Source organism: Misgurnus anguillicaudatus, chromosome 15, assembly GCF_027580225.2.
Source record: "Misgurnus anguillicaudatus chromosome 15, ASM2758022v2, whole genome shotgun sequence".
NCBI classification, from domain to species: domain Eukaryota; kingdom Metazoa; phylum Chordata; class Actinopteri; order Cypriniformes; family Cobitidae; genus Misgurnus; species Misgurnus anguillicaudatus.
The window spans coordinates 36161239-36179872 of record NC_073351.2 but is presented as its reverse complement, the minus strand read 5'-3'; the positions used below and the strand labels follow the sequence as shown (position 1 = coordinate 36179872).

Sequence of the window (18634 nt, the reverse complement as noted above, 5' to 3'; positions counted from 1 at the left end):
GCAACTCTACTGAAGATACATTCAGCCTAAATCAAATGAGCAAACAAGACAACTTCAATGATTATCTTTGAATCTATACAAAATCTTTATATTTCTTTCTATGGTTGGCGTGACGTCTGCAACATCAATCTATTATAAAGCTTCACAACAAAACAAGCCAAATGTGTATTTACAGGGCAAGTGTATGAAATCTATCAATGTCATCCCCAAGGACAGATGTTAATTAATAAAGAGAGATTCATGCAGATAATGCACTTTCACTGCAGCTGCGCCTGCGTGAGCTCGGCCTGTTTCACTGTAAAATGGCTGTAAACACGCATTTGCCACAGAAAAATAAATCACTTTTAAACTAACTTGCCTCAAAACTTTAAGTGCCAACTGATTTAGGGGTGCTGGGTTGACAAAAAAAATGAATAATACATGATCTTGAAAATCAAAATAAATGAAATAAAATAAATAAATCAAGAGTAAGACATTAATCTTGCCAAATTTTGAACTTTGAACTTAAGTGTAACCAAGAATCTTACCTCAGTTCTCACTTTACTGCTTAATTGACTTCATTGAGGACAGTTGAAACAACTTACATTTAACCAAGCATGATCATGAAAACACGTTTTGGAGGTGGGTGTCAGTCATAAATAACTTCCCTCATCAGTGTGCCATATATTTTAGTTCTATGCGCAGCATATTTTAGGGACACAGATGGTGAATTACCTGAAATCACTGTAGGGGTGAATAATCCAGAAACCGGCGGATTTGACGCGCTCCTGTTCCCGTTCCACCGCCTTCTCGCTCCCGAACATCCGCAGGGAAAACTTGTTGACCCCGGGCTGAAGCATCGCGCTTAACTGCCTCTGCATGAAGCCAGCTTGATAATATCTCTCATCGTCCGGTAAAATCTGTTCGATACCCTCCACCTTTATAAAGTCCGCTTGATGATCAGGAATCGGGGGGACGCGGGCATCATCACCTGCGCCGCCTTGCTCCCCCGGCTCCGCGCCGCCACCCGCGGCTCCAGTTGGGCTCTCCTCGCTCGAAATCACTTCTCCCTCCGTAATCAGACGTTTCTCCTCCGCTGCATCCGAGTCATGGACGTGCCGACTGGTGATCGATGAAAGGCTGCCTCGGAACCTCCGGCAATCCCCGTTGGAGCTGGTTTTCACGGCTCTCCCGATGTCCGTCTCCATATCCACGGACTCTCCGCTCTTGGTCTCCGCGATGCCTGTCGAGGTTGGCGACGGCAGGGGTTTCATCCGGATACTCTTCCTCCGGGTGTCCTTGTCCGTGTCTTCTGCATCACCCATGATCGAAGCTTTCCGTTCGTGCTGTGGCAAACTGTAGAGCCTTTTACGCATGGATGAATGCAACCTGTCCATTATGACATTGAATCAATTCAATGACACGTGAATCCAGTTTGGTGATGTTACTGTGTGGTCCCTCTGTATCCGTGTCTGGATGCGAGGTGATATCAAAATCCACATGTGTTTTGTGCCACGGCACGCACAAACATGACTTCGATCATCAGGCGACCTGGCTGCCCAAATTTGCCTTCTCGCGGGGATCCAGTGGCTCCAGTCTCACCATATTACTCCACTTCCAAGGATCCTGTGGACGAAAGTCAAATGGAAACGCAGACTGGAGGCTCCTGCGCATCACGCGCGCGGGGAGGTGGGGACGAACGGAGAGGCGCGGAGGTCACGGAACCTGGCGATCCCTGCCGGCTGTCAATCATGAGGAAATAACAGCATCAGCAGCCGCCGGGCACCGCTGACATGATTCACATCCCAAGCCTATCTGACCCCGTGAATATTCATGGTACAGCTGATCTATCGGGTTGCCATAGAAGCGGGATAGGAAGCCAAGCCCACCCAATCAGGTCCACAGCACATAACCCTTCACGCGATTTTCATCGAGGTGTCCAGGGTGATTACTTGTCACTCTGTAGCCCTGATTTACGCACGACGCCTGAGTTGATCAATATCACATTGTTCAGCAGCTTTGTAGTACAAAGACTGAATTATGCCAATCCTCGTGAAACTATTGCATCTATATTGAAAGACCAAAAACTTGCAAACGGAAACTAGTTATTAGTGTCGGAATGATTATGAGATGAACGTAACAGGAACGTAGCCTAATATTTTTGGCCAAAAAATATTTTTAAATATATGCTAAATAAATTTGGTCTAAAGTAAAGCTTAATTAAATATATTTTTGAATGTAATACTACATTTAGTTTTAACCTTCATATATTAACATAGCCAAAATGCAAAATACATTTCTAATTTTACAACCCATACCGCAGAAAATATATTTTATTGGCCAAAATAAAAAAAGTTTGTAAAAAATGAATAAAGTATAATTATAAAATGTATAAGTATGTATAAAATATAACTAGGCTATAACTATATTACTATAAATTGTTATATTTTCAAACCTGTTATGTTTAGCATGTGTATAATACACAATATAAAAAATATTTTAGTAACGTAGCCTACATGTATTTTTTGGCCATTTTTTGTATGTTTTAAAGTATATTTAAAATGACATTTGAACATATTTTTTTTGCCATATGCATAGTGTAGGCACAAATTTTTTTTAATAATTCATGTAGTGTATCAGTTAACGTGTTAGATGCCACATTTTGAGCAACAAATCATTCTCTGTAAATACACAAATAACAATGCATGGGCGTCTGATCCAGATGTGGGTGGGACAAGACCCACTCACTTTTTAAGACAAATGATGTTGAACCCACTCACCTTTTCTCTAATTTAGCGCATTTGTCGCCGTCAGTCAAATGCATTCCACTTGAGGAATGTCTTAATAAATTAAACTCCATTCCGCGTTTTAGCTGCAGCCTTGAGTTCCACGCTCCCGCTTCCTTAAATCCATTCCACTTGTCTCATTTAGAGTTCATATAATTTAAACTCTATTTCGTGTTTTTACTACTTTCGCCAGGTGCACGACCACAACACAACACTGTAAATAAAGAGTTTAGGCTAAGTTATAAAACCAACTGTTTAAACGCACCAGAATACATGAAAATGGCATCTAGTCCAGTAAATGTTTTGGACCCACCCACTTGTCTTTTCGCCTCCGACGCCCATTAACCAATGCTCAATCATTTAACTGTAGTATATCAATAATTAAATAAACATATGAAATTGCTTAATGCGTCATTATTTCCAGTCAGAGTAACTTTAACGATTACCAAGCTCATAAATACAAACCTTGCATGAGTAGGCCTACTTGGAGGATTTTCCAATAAACGCCATCGTCACCTGCCGTTTTGTCACGTGACTTTGGTACAGTTTAAAACTTTTGGACACAAAATATGTTATTACTTTTAAAAATACTGATGGAATATTGTTTTAGTGGTTATATTAATTTAAAAAGTGGACGTAAAAAATACAGTACGACGTATGGCGCATGCGCAGTCAGGGTGTGGGCGATTACAAATCACTACTCTCTCAGTCACGCTGTGTTTGGCTTCCTGTATTGACGAAGAAATCATTAAAACATGGAATGCGAAGCTTCAGACAAGGAACCGGTAAAACACAAGGAACCCACAACGCGTGTCTGGAAGTTAAAACGGTACGGTCGCTTTCTTCCCAATGGTAAAGCTAAACCGTCATGGAAAGGCACCGGCTGCGCGTGGAAGGTGAGAGGGCGGGAACTCCGCGCTTGGAGTAAACTGACTGACTAGTTACTTCAACCGTGTCACAAACAATATTAAGATGTAAACATAATATTAAAAACAACATAAAATGTCACCCTTTCTATTTTATTTAATAATTTGTTGGAAAAGTAACAATGAAAAAAACATTAAAGATGTCATATATGAGATTTTTTTAAAGACGTAAATAAATCTTTGGTGTGCCCAGAGTACATATGTGAAGTTTTAGCTCAAAATAACCCCAGATAATTTATTATACCTTGTTTAAATCGCCACTTTGTAGGTCAGAGCAAAAATGTGCCATTTTGGGTGTGTCCTTTAATATGCAAATGAGCTGATGAAATGCAAACACAATCGCAATGATGGTGGTTTGTTGAAATTTAAACTCGATCGTGCTGTCAATTATTCTCTCTTTCTTTTGCAGATTTTTAACTCCAGTGAAAGCTCTGGTCAGTTGGACTTCAGTATTTTGGCCTCTGCTCATCTGCTGATATCTCAGGGTCAGGAGCTCTTGGTGAGATTATATAAAACATACAAACCATGTTTGATAACCCATAAGTTGTTGTCTGATATGAAGCTCAACATTTACCCATCAGGCTGTAAGTACAGGGTCAGAATACTGCGGGCCGCACTGAACACATAAGAGCTTGACCGTATTTCTCTGTCAGAAAGAACAGCGTAATCCTCTTGATCTCCTGCAGGGTCTGCCACTGTTCCTCAGGGATTCCCAAAACAAGAGTATTACCAGGCTGTGTGCCTCTGATATCTCCTGACAGTAAACCCTGGGCTCATAATAGAAAGAAGTTACTGGCTCTTCATGGTGCAAGAGTTCATTTTAAAGAATGAGACACATTTTTTTGTTTTTATTCATCATTCAGTCATGATGATACATGTTTATAATCTGTTCAGTCCTTTCATGATTTTCAAATGTTCATCAGATATTTCTCAAGATGTGCAAAGAAAAACAGAATCCAATGCTAATATGATATCTTACTGTACATGCTAAGATAATCATTTTAATCTCATCCTCTTTCAGCAATTTTGCAGAGAGAAAAATCTCTTAAATGTTTGAAAGGTTTTAGTTTTTTAGGTTAAGAGATAAACTCAAATGTTTATGTAACAGATCCAATGAGAGGATGAACTCTTATCATGACTCTACTTTGGGTCATTTGTAATAAAAGTCAATGTAAGATTTATCATCAATTAAAGAAAAAACTATCTTATAAACAGAGATTAATGATGACCATTTGTGGACTTACTTGTAAAACTACTCAAGCTGTTCAATTTGTTAATATTGTTAACACTGAGGTTGTATTGTGTTATGTTGTGTTAGCACCTCCTTTAGACATGGTTCTGTAATAACAGTCAGAAATAAAACAAGGTCCTAGGTTTAATAGTTTAAGCAGTGGTTCTCAAACTTGCCCCCCTGCATCCCTTCGTGCCCCCCAGAGAAGACTTGGTTGGTAGCTATATTTTTCTGAGGTTTGATTAGACAGAATTTATGATTATGGATTTATGAGAATTTTATAAAATGTCATAAAACTGGGGCCCCATGGCACCCTCTCGTGCCCCCAGTTTGTAAACTAACATATCTCCTGATGTGATCATATTAAATGAGTCTCTGACAGATGATGATAATGTGCTGTTGTTGGATTTGCAGGAAGGATTTTCTCTGTTGGATGCACAGAGTTTTCTGAAGGTCCAGCATAAATCAGACAGTCTGCTCTTCAGCATTACAGTAAAGGTATGAAACTCTGGTTTGTATTTTATCTGGATGAATAAAACATTGTTTCTGCAACAACTATCATGAGAGAAACTCAACAGAATGTGTGTTTTTCCTGAAGGCAGACTCCGCCTTCTCGTCCTTGAACATAATAAACAGTTTAATTATGCAAATTAAAAACAACATAGCTTATGAATGACCTTCAAATTACAGCTCAACTCTGCAGCTTGCTAATTATTTCATCTCCATCACTTTATTACGTTAGGAATACTAATGAATTTCTCAAAATAATAATAATTTCTGATAAAGTTGTAATGTAGCCCTTAACAGTTAGCTATGTTTAGATGTAACCAAATAATCTAAAGTATGCATGTGAATGTGTGAATCGTTTTCTTAATTGGATGCAGAAATACAGATTAAAGTTCACATCTTATATTTACCTCTTATTTACGTATCACATGATTCTCATCACAAAAACATGCAATAGAAGGCAGTGGCAACACACATTATTAAGGTAATGGAGCCATGTGCTGTACATTCTGCAGTGTTCATGTCTTAAATAACGTTACAAAGCAATAATATAATTTGTGTTTTCATAAAACGTCTTAAGAACAAGGTTTTTCAACTCATCTTTGACTTTCTACTGTACATTTATCCAGAGATAAAGTGTGAACTCGACAAGAGATGCTGTGCACAGCGTGACGTTGCCAAGTCCTCTGCTTTTTGGCTAAGTTCAGATTTGAGCTACTTTTAAACTGTTTCTGTGGGTAGATTTTTTTCTCCGGGTTAAAGATGTTACTGTTATTTGGGCTGTGAATAGTCATTAGGATGCTTTTGACACGCAAATCTGGCAACCCTGGCTGTGCACTTGCACAGACGTTTGGTTCGGATTATATAGAATGTACATGTAACAAGTATTTTATATTTTAAATATCAGATTGCACTGTTTAGGGTACATGTAAACGGTACTGTCGTAACCTGCAATCAGATTACATTCAGTCGAATCGACACAATTTTATGCATGTATACGCATGTAAAGGTTTTAGAGGTTGATTCTGTGTTCACATTCATGTCTGGTCAGTGTGTTATAGTGCTCAGTGTCAGTGAGTACTTGAGATCACAGAGATGTGTTTGTGTATAAGGGAGAAATCCGTCTGATCAGACTTCAGTTCGATGGGCGGACTCGTGCAGTAGCTGCATGTTTTTGTAAGGAAGCAGTTGAGAGGCTGCAGGATTATGTACCTGTTGAAGAGCACATGACCACACGATCTGCTGCTGAATCCACACCTACAGAACCTGGAGCATCTACACAAGAGACACAGGTGGGTATATACTGCATACATATAGAAACATGTAATTTTTCTACCTACATTCACCTGTCTTGAAACATTTGAAGTGAGTCTTTCTTACCAGTGTGAAAGAGTTTGAAATATACAAACTAACTAAAACTGTAAGTTAGTCAATATTATGTTTTGTTTATAGAACTGGGCACAGTGTAAGATAAAGCAATAGTTATAGCGCACCTCTTGAATGTCTTTCTACACACCTGTAGTCATACCGGACATGAATACATCATGTTCTATATCATCGTATAAGCAGCTGAAACAGCTTTCACAATGCATTTACTTCTGTGATGTGATAGAAAGGTGGAACAGAAAATTTAGTAATGAGACTGACAGACAGGCAGGAGAGACTGACAGATAGATTGATAGATGGAGGGATTGACTAACTGACTGACAGACAGATGGATGGATGGATGAAGAGACTGACTGACAGACAGAGGAGAGACTGACAGACAGATTGATAGAGGAATGGATGAAGAGATTGACTGGCTAACAGACGAACGGATGGATGGATGGATGGATGAAGACTGACTGACTGACTGACTGACTGACTGACTGACTGACGGACGGACGGACGGATGGACGGACGGACGGATGAAGTGATTGACTGACTGACTGACAGACAGATGGGTGGATGGATTGATGAAGTGATTGACTGACAGAAGGATGGATGGAAGGCTGACAGACAGACAGACAGAAGGACGGATGGATGGACGGATGGATGGATGAAGAGATTGACTGACTGACAGACAGATTGATAGAGGAATGGATGAAGAGATTGACTGGCTAACAGACGGATGGATGGATGGATGGATGAAGTGATTGACTGACTGACTGACAGATGGGTGGATGAATGGATGGATGAAGTGATTGACTGACAGAAGGATGGATGGAAGGCTGACAGACAGACAGACAGACAGACGGATGGATGGATGGATGGATGGATGGATGGATGGATGGATGAATGGATGGATGGATGAAGAGATTGACTGACTGACTGACTGACTGACTGACTGACTGACTGCTGACTGACTGACTGACTGACAGATGGATGGATGGATAAAGTGATTGACTGACAGACGGATGGATGGATGGATGGATGGATGAAGAGATTGACTGACTGACTGACTGACAGACAGATGGATGGATGGATAAAGTGATTGACTGACAGACGGAAGGATGGAAAGAATGACAGACAGACGGATGGATGGATGAAGAGATTGACTGACTGACAGACGGATGGATGGATAGATGGATGAAGTGATTGACTGAGTGACTGACTGACTGACAGATGGATGGAAAGACTGACAGACAGACGGATGGCTGAATGGATCAAGAGATTGAGAGACTGACTGACAGACGAATGGATGGATGGAAAGACAGACAGACAGACGGATGGATGGATTGACTGACAACAGATGATGGAAAGACTGACTGACAGTCAGATAGATGGATGGAGAGATTGGCTGACTGACACAGATAATGAAGAGACTGACTGACAGAAGGATGGATGGATAAAGAGATTGACTGATGATGAATGAATGGAGAGACAGACATATAGACGGATGGACTGACTGTCTGATAGATAGACGAATGGATGGATTGACTGACTGACTGACGGATGGATGGATGGATGGATGGATGGACGAAGAGGTTGACTGACTGACAGACGGATAGATGAATGAAGAGATCGACTGACTGACAGACAAACGGATGGATGGATAGAAAGACTGACAGACAGACAGACGGATGGATGGATTGACTGACAGTCAGATAGATGGATAAATGAATGGATTGACTGACAGACAGATTGATGGACGGATGGATGGATTGACTCACTGACAGACAGATAGACGGATGAGTGGATGAATGAATGGAGAGACTGACAGAAAGATTGATGAATGGATGGATGGATGAAGAGATTGACACACAGACAGATGGATGGAGAGACTGACTGAGAGATTGATAGACGGATGGATGAAGAGATTGACTGACTGATGACGGATGGATTGATTGATTGACAGACAGACCGATGGACGGATTGATCGATAGAGAGATTGACAGACAAATAGATAGATGAATGGATGGAGAGAGTGACAGACAGACGGGATTTTTCATAATCTTCATGAAATGTAAAAAGGTTCTGCTGATGTAATGATTAAATCATAGCTTACTTATACACAAACTGAATTTTCTTTCAAGTAGCATGAACTGAAAACTCGTGCAGAATAAAGTCAGACAGATTTCATAAGAAAGTGAATAGAGAGAATGTTATATGTTAGTGCAATTATAGCTTTTATCATTCAGATGTTTTGTCCACTAGGTGGTATTGTTGTCACATAATGATATTAAACAGAGGATGAAGTAATCTCATCCTCCCTCACCCTGTTACCATTTCCCAGTTTAACATCTAAATACACAAAATCTAAATATAGTGAACACACAAGCACAGAGAAAAGTGTTTGTAAAATATGATTGGTAACAGCAGCACCTGCATCAGGACTGAAAGATGGCAGGAGATGAGGACGTTTAATTATTAATGAGAGTATTGATCGACTGGTGGAGCCCTCGGAGTCTCCTGACATTATAATGAATGAATCTATTTCTGTTTTAGGCCCCTGAAGATGAACCACGGGCGGCCCCGACTCTTCCTATTGAAGCACTGTCAATCAAACAACTTGCTCAGGTATGACTGCATTTGAATCGTATTAAAAGCCAATAAAATAATATTGCATTTCATTGGCCTTGTACTCTGCACAATGACAAGAAAGTTACAATCTGATTTGTTAGATGCTACAAGCAGTGGCATTTTAATATGACCTTTCCCATGCACATTATATTCTCCTCAGTACTTCCTGGGCGAACGTGAGCTCTCTCTGCCGATGGCCTATCATCAATCCACACTGCCTCCTAAGGACCTGGAGGCGTTACTGCGTTTGTGTCTGCTAGACTCCGACTTTCCAGCTTTTGTTGAGGAAGTGGAGAAAAAGATCAAGGAAATTAAAGAATGAGGTAGAACAAGGACGTTTTAATCCACCATTAATTTGTGTAAATGATCTAAGACACTTTGAATACACAACACAGTATTTTACTTTAGAAGAGTAAAAACCATTATTAACGTTTAGTGTGTCATTAATAACAGTAATAATGTTAGACAAGAGGTATTAAAAATGAAATGATACTGTTCAGAGCTGATAGTGTAGTAGGCAGTGCTCCGACATATGGTATCGCAATTAATCGCATACAAAATACAAGTTTTTGCATAATATACACTCACCTAAAGCATTATTAGGAACACCTGTTCACTTTCTCATTAATGCAATGGTGTAATGGTGCAGGGGATGTTTTCTTTGCACACTTTAGACTCCTTAGTGCCAATTGGGCAACGTTTAAATGCCACGGCCTACCTGAGCATTGTTTCTGACCATGTCCATCCCTTTATGACCACTATGTTTTGGGGTTTTTTTGTAACTCCTCCGTTTAAATTATATTAAGCCTTAAAGTTTTGCATAATTAAGGGTGTGGCCACTTGAGTGACAGGTGAACTGCCACTGATGCCGTCAAGCTAGGCAGACGTGGTTTTAGCACCGAGCCACCTCAGCTTCACCCACATCCGCCTCTTTACCTATTTTTGGTTATCTGTAAGTGATGCGTGGTGACACGATGCTAAGATGGTGACGGCAGGCTCCGCCAACTATTGGCTTTATATATATATTTAGATTTTGATATATTTTATAGGGCTGTCAAAAGATGAATCGTGATTAATCACATACAAAATAAAAGTTTGTTTTTGCATAATATATATGTGTGTGCACTGTATGTAATTATCTTGTATATAAAATACACAAACATGCATGTATATACTTAAGAAACATTTATATTTATATATATTTTGATATATTTTATATTATATATAAATAAAAAAATATATAATTCGAACAAATTACATCTTACATTCATACTTGTATGTGTGTATTTACATAATTATACAAAATAATTATACACAATGAACACACAAATATATAACGCCAACACAAACTTTTATTTTGTATGCAATTAATCGTGATTAATCTTTTGACCGCCCTAATATTTTATTTTCTTAATAAATATAAATATACACACAAATTTTTTTCTCTTAAATTTATGTATGTGTGAATTTTTATTAAAGAATAATTACACACAAATATATTATGCAAACACAAACTTTTATTTTGTAAAAAGTTTGTATAAAGTTTTTATCTTTTGACAGCCCTACAGACGCACTTTCGGCGACCAGAGTTCAAATCCCGGCTTGAGGCCTTTTGCCGATGCCGTACCCCTCTCTCTACCCTGTACTTTCCTGTCACACTGTCTATCTAAAAGGAAAAATTTGACCAAACACAAAACTTTAAAAAAATAAGAATGAAATAATACTGAAGTTCACTATCCTTCACTATATGCTGAAAATAGCAGCTTACATTACTTCTGGGTCCTCTGTCACTTAGGAATGGAAGGTCAAGGTGCATTGCATCATGGGATACAGTATGCCGCATGCATGCAGCATATGTAGTGTGCTATGTTGCCTGCAGTTAATTTGAGTAAATGTAGGTCACCTGGTATTTCTGTGTGCACAGTACACATACTAAATGTTGTCTGATGGTGAACGCTGGGCGTATCCAAGCATCAATTTAATATTGTGTAAAACACATCTCTTTAAGACAGAGTAACACATAACACATGGTTATATTTTAGGATTTTTATTTTGTAAAAGGAAACATCATTTTGTAATGGCTTTAGCTCCACCCACTTCCTCCGTTATGTTGGTCCATTGGTCGTGATGACACACACTGACACACTTTATTACTCAGAAGTTGTCATGCAACTACAGCAGTGCATTGTAAATGCGAAGCACCCTTATTGTCCTGTCCCTTTAAAGCTTTTAAATCTGAAATCAAACCCACCCGACCTTACAATTCTCTATATGAATACATATTGCATAGGATTATAGCCATGCTGTACAAGAATCGTCTTCTCTAAAAAGAAACATGACATTGAAGTTTTAAAAAAAAAGATATAATCTTTTCCTTTTTACAGATGCTATCATAATATAGGAACACTTACAGCACCACATGTACAAGACGTCTAAATAACTCCAATAGAAAATAAATGTATACATGTATTCATTTTCCGTTAATACAATATCAGCTCATTTGATTAAATACTGTTCTGCCACTCACGACAAAGTTCTCGCATTCTAGTTTAAGACAAAACATCTCCTTTACGTATTGTTTTATTGGATGATAAACTGTACAAAGATCTCAATGACTCGTAATATATTTATCCATTTAAATTCTTTAAAAACGCACGCACGCACGCACACGCTCCTCAAACACGCTCGCACACACTGGTTATTTTGGATGCAACGCCACAAAGTAATAAGTAACAACAGAAAAACAATATTTGAATCTTATTCGATTATGTTATTGCATGCATTCGAGACGACATGTAGATATGAAAAGGAAGTAGTGCAGCAGGAGGGCATGAGAAAAGAAGGGAATGCAACGGTAACAGCTCGTGGAATAAATGGTCGTTACCTTCGGAATTTATTCAGTCAGCGTCCGCACATTCGCACAGATCATTAGTCTGACTTAAAACGCTCGGTATTGTTCATTTCTCCCGGTGTAATGCTGCCGTTGTTTGTTCTTATTTTCCTCACTAGATGAAGCGGGATATGTGTCGCTGAAAATGGCCAGGAGCGACTCCTCTCCTCGAATACGTCTGTATGGTCGGGATATGCAGTTGGTCATCTGGAAACAGCAAATGGGAATAACTCCATGAACTTGTTTTTTTTTAAGAAAACATTGTTAAAATGTAAAGCAGTTTAATTTCTAAACCTTCAGCGTTCTTCTGTGTTGGTCTGTATGCTCAGTTTGCGTTTCGTTGTCGCACGGTTTTGTCCTTGTGGTTGTTCGTAGAGTTCGTTTTGCTGGAAGATGGACATTAACAAAATTACAATGAATCATTTCAAGCATCAGATATGTCTGAATAAACTCAAACTTTTGGTGTTGAGTGAAAATTGTGAGTCTTACATTGGTGCGACTGGTTCATCGTCTTCATCACACAGCAGAACATGCAAAAAAACACAATATTGAAACATTATTCCTGATCACATTATTTTACTGTTTCACTGGATCGTTTGTGTGGTGTTATAGCTTTAAAAATACATTTGAAACAGACATGTGTGTCCATCTGAGATCCGTTAGTTTAGCAAGAAAGTGAGTTTTCGTAAAAAGCAACTCAGGTTCATGATGATGATCAGACAGATGAAGTGTTTTAGTTCATTTATGTGTGTTTCAGAGCATGCAACGTCATCCAGATCATTTGACTTTTATTCTTTCTTTAAAGCTCAGCAATCTGTTTACAATCTTTGAGTTTACACTTAGGCGAGAGCGAGGCACAACGTAACGCTTTTTGGCTGTTGCTCTATCATTCAAAAATATTTAAGTTAGAACAATCATTTTTTTTACACATATCTGCTACAAATGAACACTTAAAGTTTGTTTTTGGGGTCTGCCGTTATCATACAATTACACCAAAAGTGACACGAGTGCAAACGTTACCCCATAGGTGGAGTTCATTGTAACAAATGGGTTTGGTAGAAAATTTAGTTTAAACGCAGATAATTCAATCAAATTCTCTATATACTAAAGGTGGATATTGTTTCTATAACTGCCTATAATAGATAGATATCCACACATTCATTCAACATTCTTCATCTAAACGTCCTTAAATTAAGCATCAATGCATATAAATAGATTTTTAGAAAGGGCAAAAAATCCTAATAGTGAGTTATTTCCCCTGATATTGTATTAACAGTTATCATTTTGATGAATAGTATTTATATTGTTTTCATTTCATTATCATTGTATACCTGATGCTTCATTGTAACACTGTGTGACAACTAACCCCGCTGCGTAAAAATTGTTTCAATCCCAGCTATCAGTTACTAAGAGTTGATGACATGTTTCAAAATGATGTTATGTTTTAGGTAACAAGACAGTGATTAAAATAATATAAGGTTGGATTTGCACACCCAACTCAGAAATTGAAAACAAAACTAAGATAAAGAAATGCACACTCAATATCTTAATCAAAATTTTTCACTAATTCACAGGAGATCTTCTGACAGTAAGAGAAAAAGACCAAAAGCACAGATTGCTCGGCCGTGTAGAAATATGTAAAGTAGCTGTGTTATAATTAACCCCGCGTTAGTTTGTGCCCGCTCACCCCTACTTTACAACAGAGCAAAGAAATGTGCAGCCATTATAATGAATTAAATTAACATCAGTGCAATAACAGCAGGACAAATCCAAACCAACATGCAAAACTGAATCACTGCTACATACATTCCTCTTTTATGCCTTACAGACTTAAACATTTGGGTTTCTGTGATGTATCGAACATCATTCTGCACAATAATAAGTTATACACCTTACAACGATGAGCTCCAGATGAGATTATTGACATTTTGTGTTTACTGCAAATTATAAACAGAAATATATTGAAACTTTTCTCTCTTTGTGTGTATAAAGATGTTACTTTATAACAGTCTGTCACATATTTGTATAGTGGGGTCATTGAAAATATTGGCAGAGCAAATACAAACATGAACCGCCGACCCAACCGTACCTGCAAAACAAAATCTTTATTTTTGTGCACTAAAATCTGCCGATTTCAAACCAGCAAAGACAATCTGAGATCCTAACACGAGGATTTGAGCTGTATTATGCGTCATGGCATTACGTCCTCATATCTGATTTTGTTGATAAGACTGTAGTCAGATATAATCTACCTTAATCTACCCCACCCTCTCCATCAGCCCCTCTCTCATGGGGTAAAATCCTCCCCAAACCACAGAAGAGGACACGGTGAACCATCACGCACACACAGCCTGCTGTACTGTATATGGATCTTTAGCTCGCTGCTTTGTTTTGCATTATGTGTGTTTGTGAGATATTCAAACAGTCAAATGCATCTGAGATTTTATGGTTAATGTGGTTGAAATGCTGGATGTGATTCTGTGAAACTCTCTGTATAGTGTTTGTACTTCATTTATTATGTGTCAAAAGGGGAAAGTTGTTTTAATTTCAGTAACAGGCAAGACCAGATGAGATCACTCATAATAAATCTATGCATTAAAGCACACCTGGGTCATATTTCACTTCAAAAACATACTCCGAAACATATAGTAAGAAGAAAATAGATGGCTGTGTTCTGTAGCATTACATTAAACTATTTTCATTGTTATTGATATTAAATAAGCACAACGCAAACTAGGGATGCTCAGATCGATCAGCCATATCAAACCAATCTTTTGTCATCAAAGGGTTCCTGGATGCGGGTGCAATTTCAGACAATTTTTACGCAGTGCAACCATTTTTACAACCCATGTGTGACCTGGAAATTTGGATTTTTTCCTTGCTTTTACAAAGAAGTTTTTCTATGAGGGCGCGCTCCAGTCCTAACATACAGCACGACATGTCTTTACATTCCCATCAAACAGTGCATGCAACTTATATATCTTACACCGAACATTTGTTATTTGCATGTGTTTTTGAGAGTAAACTTTCATTTTTCTTGCAGCTGTTCTTGTCTACAAGCTACAGTAATCAAATGTATGTGTCAATAATATTAAAGAGAAAAATACTCTCTGCTCATGACTGGAGAAGTGTAACTGTGGGTTCACACTAGAAGCGAGTTCAACAATTTGCGCGAGTAGATTACATAGAAAGTCAATGTAAAGACGCGATCAGACGCGTCCTCGCATGGGGCGATGCGAATGACGTGATATTGGCAGCGCGTTTGCCGTGATAACACGAGCTATTGCCCTTAAACGCGTCTTCGCCCAAGTTGAAATTATTCAACTTGAGCGAAAAATTTGCATGACACGAAGTTAAATCCCAGTGTAATCTAGAGCGAGTAACGTGATGCCCATGCGTTTGGTGTGTATACGTAGCATTAAAATGCATCTATAGACGGTTTCATCGGACGCACGTGATACACGTCTGGATCCGAACCTTACTTCCGGTTTCGTTTTTTTAATGGTCTGACTAGTTGCTAAACTGATCTCTTGAAAAAATGCCTCGTCGAAAATAACAAATGTTTTGGTTTCCTATGTTATCTATGTGTTGTTTAAAGAACTTTGTTGTTATTTATTCTTAGTGGAGTTTACCGGAAGTTACGTGCGGACCGCGACAGCCGCTTGTGTATGTTGTTACTGCTGAAAAGGTCTATATTTAATTCATACACTGCTGTGTTTTTTTTCAGTACTTTAAAGCCTTTTTAAAAGCACCTTAAAATGCTCTTTAAACAATGAATATTTGTTGTACTTGATTCTCTATTTAAACAATAATATATCTGATTAAATAATAAAGGCTAAATCTGTGCTATAACTTTATCTAGAAAAAGAGTTAACAGTTACAGTCATCTAAGAGCGCACACATTAGCTTGAAGAATCAATCAATCAATATCGGGCATTGGTATCGGCCGATCATAACGACAAGAAATCTCTACTTGTGTCGGCTGCAAAAATTCCGATCGGAGCATCCCTAATGCAAACATTCTAAATAAACAAAAGCTGAAGTTTCCTTCTGCAAGATATAGATATAATGTATAAGACATGATTATGATTGTTTCTTGTTTGAAATATGACCTAGTCATGTTTTCATGAGACTGCTGCTGACCTAGTACAGAAGACAAATGCAAACCAGAGCCATTAGAAAGAGAGTTCTGACAACGGAAGTCTAAAAAGCTCGGCCGTCACGTGATTCATGAAGATGTTAGGAAGCTCATAGTGAGCCATTGAAATACATTGAGTTAGAGTAACATTTTTCTTAAATAAAACTAGTCAAGAAATGCATTGATTTACAATATTTACATATCACACCAATATGTGTATATTTTTAACCCAAATTAGTTGACTTCATTAGAAAATTGCGTGGAAACCCGTTGCACTAAATCATTGAGTTTTTACACAGGGTGAAACTAAACAGGTGAAGTTGTATTAACATAAAACCTTTAGTTTCAGTGGGTGTAGCAGACAAATCAATTTGGCATTAGTAGTCTTTACTAAAAAGCATTATATTGTGTATATATGTTTTATAAAATAACTATAAGTTGAAAATAGAACATTTAACTTTAATTTTCTAGTTCAGTAAACTTCATTTTAAGTTGATTTCATTTGTAATATTAATTGCTCTGTCCAACATCTCCAATTAGTTAATTGAGTTTAAAGATTTTCTATTTTTTATTTGTTTATTACTTTTGGGGGCGGTTTCCCGGAAAGGGATTAGACTAGTCCTAGACTAAAATAAAAGTTAAGAGCTGTCCAAACTGATAACATCTTACACTGACATATCTTAAAATACATCAGTTCCCTTTGTTTTGCCTCAAAATGCACACAAGTAATGTTTTTAGTATGGCATGTTTACTAGTTATATTTCCATAATTAAACCTAGGCCAAGTCCTGGCTTAAGCTAATCTCTGTCTGGGAAACCACCCCTTGATGTTATAAATGGTACTATAACACAAAATTTATGATGGTAGATACCGTCTTGATCACTATCAATTATTATTAATCCCTGAACGTATGAATATATGCATTTTATTAATAAATTGTTGCATTCAATTTAATTAACAAGCAGAACCACAGTGCCAAAAACACTCCACTAGGGATTGGCCAATAATCGGCCGATGATGCTTGCTTTGCTACATCCAAAAGCCAGATGACGCTCTCGTGCAGAAACTCAATATGCGCCGCAGAAGAAGAACCAGCTCCAGGAAATGGCTTAAGCAGTTCTTTAAACCTTTTCAAATATTTTCATGATAATAAAGAATATGTATAATTATTATGTTTGTCAAGTGTTGCTTTGTTATAAACGACTCAAACGTCCTACTGATCAAAAACCATAGTACATGAAAGCTAATGTTATTATTAGTATTATTATTATTATTAGTATGTATCTGCATTTTTAGCCCCAACTGTCAGGACTCTGCCTTGAAGACTTGTTATATTTGTATTTTTGTCATGGTGGCAGAGTTCTGGCAGTCCCTGGCCTTGTGTGGAGGTTCATGCCTTGTTTTTGTGTTTGGCATGTGCCTCCAGTGTCTTGTCTCTTGTCCCCGCCCCCTCGTTCTCCTGCTTATTGTTAATTATTACTTATTCCCATCACCTGTTCCCGCTCGTTATCTTGTTTGGTTTTCTCTATTTAATGTCAGTGTTTCTTTTGTTCTGTGCAGGTTCATTGTGTTGTGTCGTGTTCTCGTTTTCCACGTTTTTCAGAGTCTAGTTACCCAGTCAAGTTGTAGAGTTATCTGTCTAGTGTTTCATGTCTTCATGTTGTGTACCCCCTCGTGGGTTTTTGTTTTTGAAAAAATAAAAGTGTTTTCTGTTTTCCCCGACATCGTCTGCTATTGGGTTCATTCGTCCGCTATTCCTCACACCAACCCTACACTCTATGTACCTTCATCACGTTTAATAGCCTGTATCTCTAATTACACAATAATGGATGAATCTGCATTAAGAAAACAAAATGTACCATTTAAAAGCTGTTTGTGGTTTGTCATGTATTGCTAATGTTATACTAAGCCTGTCCTAACCTGACCTGTTTTCTACTAGCATCCCCTAAATGTACTCATTTAATGAAAAATAATCCACCAAAAACACATTGATGCACAGAATTATTTGATTGCTAATATACAAATCTTATTTTTAAACGCCTGAAGTCTTAAAACTTTCATCAAGTTCATCACATTCAGTCTTTCTATGGAGCTGACAGTAACTTTCAGGAAGTCTTTACATTGTAGTAAATGGAGTTGACGCAACTCTCTTCCTAAAGGGCTCTGGTGCAAACT

General features: G+C 38.0%; 3 protein-coding genes across 5 annotated transcripts in view; 1 reads left to right on the top strand and 2 right to left on the bottom strand.

Annotated features, from left to right (window-relative positions):
* Positions 1-3237, bottom strand: part of hcn4 (hyperpolarization activated cyclic nucleotide-gated potassium channel 4) — a 68642-nt gene extending 65405 nt beyond the window's left edge. Inside the window, exon 1 of one of the 2 annotated variants that reach the window (XM_073853898.1) lies at positions 2760-3237. In XM_073853898.1, the coding sequence (XP_073709999.1) occupies positions 2760-2839 (80 nt within the window). In that variant the 5' untranslated portion in view covers positions 2840-3237. Of the gene's footprint in view, positions 1-714; positions 2184-2759 lie in introns of those variants that run through there. The other variant, XM_055174039.2, reaches the window with a different exon arrangement.
* A 183-nt stretch (positions 3238-3420) lies between these two features.
* On the top strand, positions 3421-12797 carry rec114 (REC114 meiotic recombination protein). Its single transcript, XM_055174057.2, has 7 exons — positions 3421-3661; positions 4101-4190; positions 5337-5420; positions 6542-6721; positions 9357-9428; positions 9592-9754; positions 12441-12797. Exons 1-6 carry the CDS (start codon positions 3521-3523, stop codon positions 9751-9753), a joined length of 729 nt encoding a protein of 242 aa, XP_055030032.2. The 5' UTR covers positions 3421-3520; the 3' UTR covers position 9754; positions 12441-12797.
* Positions 11463-18634, bottom strand: part of nptnb (neuroplastin b) — a 42241-nt gene continuing 35069 nt past the window's right edge. For both annotated transcript variants that reach the window (XM_055174055.2, XM_055174053.2), the window contains 3 exons: positions 12811-12832; positions 12616-12707; positions 11463-12528 (listed from right to left, as the gene is read on the bottom strand). In XM_055174055.2, coding sequence (XP_055030030.1) covers positions 12647-12707; positions 12811-12832 — 83 coding nt within the window. In that variant the 3' untranslated portion in view covers positions 11463-12528; positions 12616-12646. The remainder of the gene's footprint in view (positions 12529-12615; positions 12708-12810; positions 12833-18634) is intronic.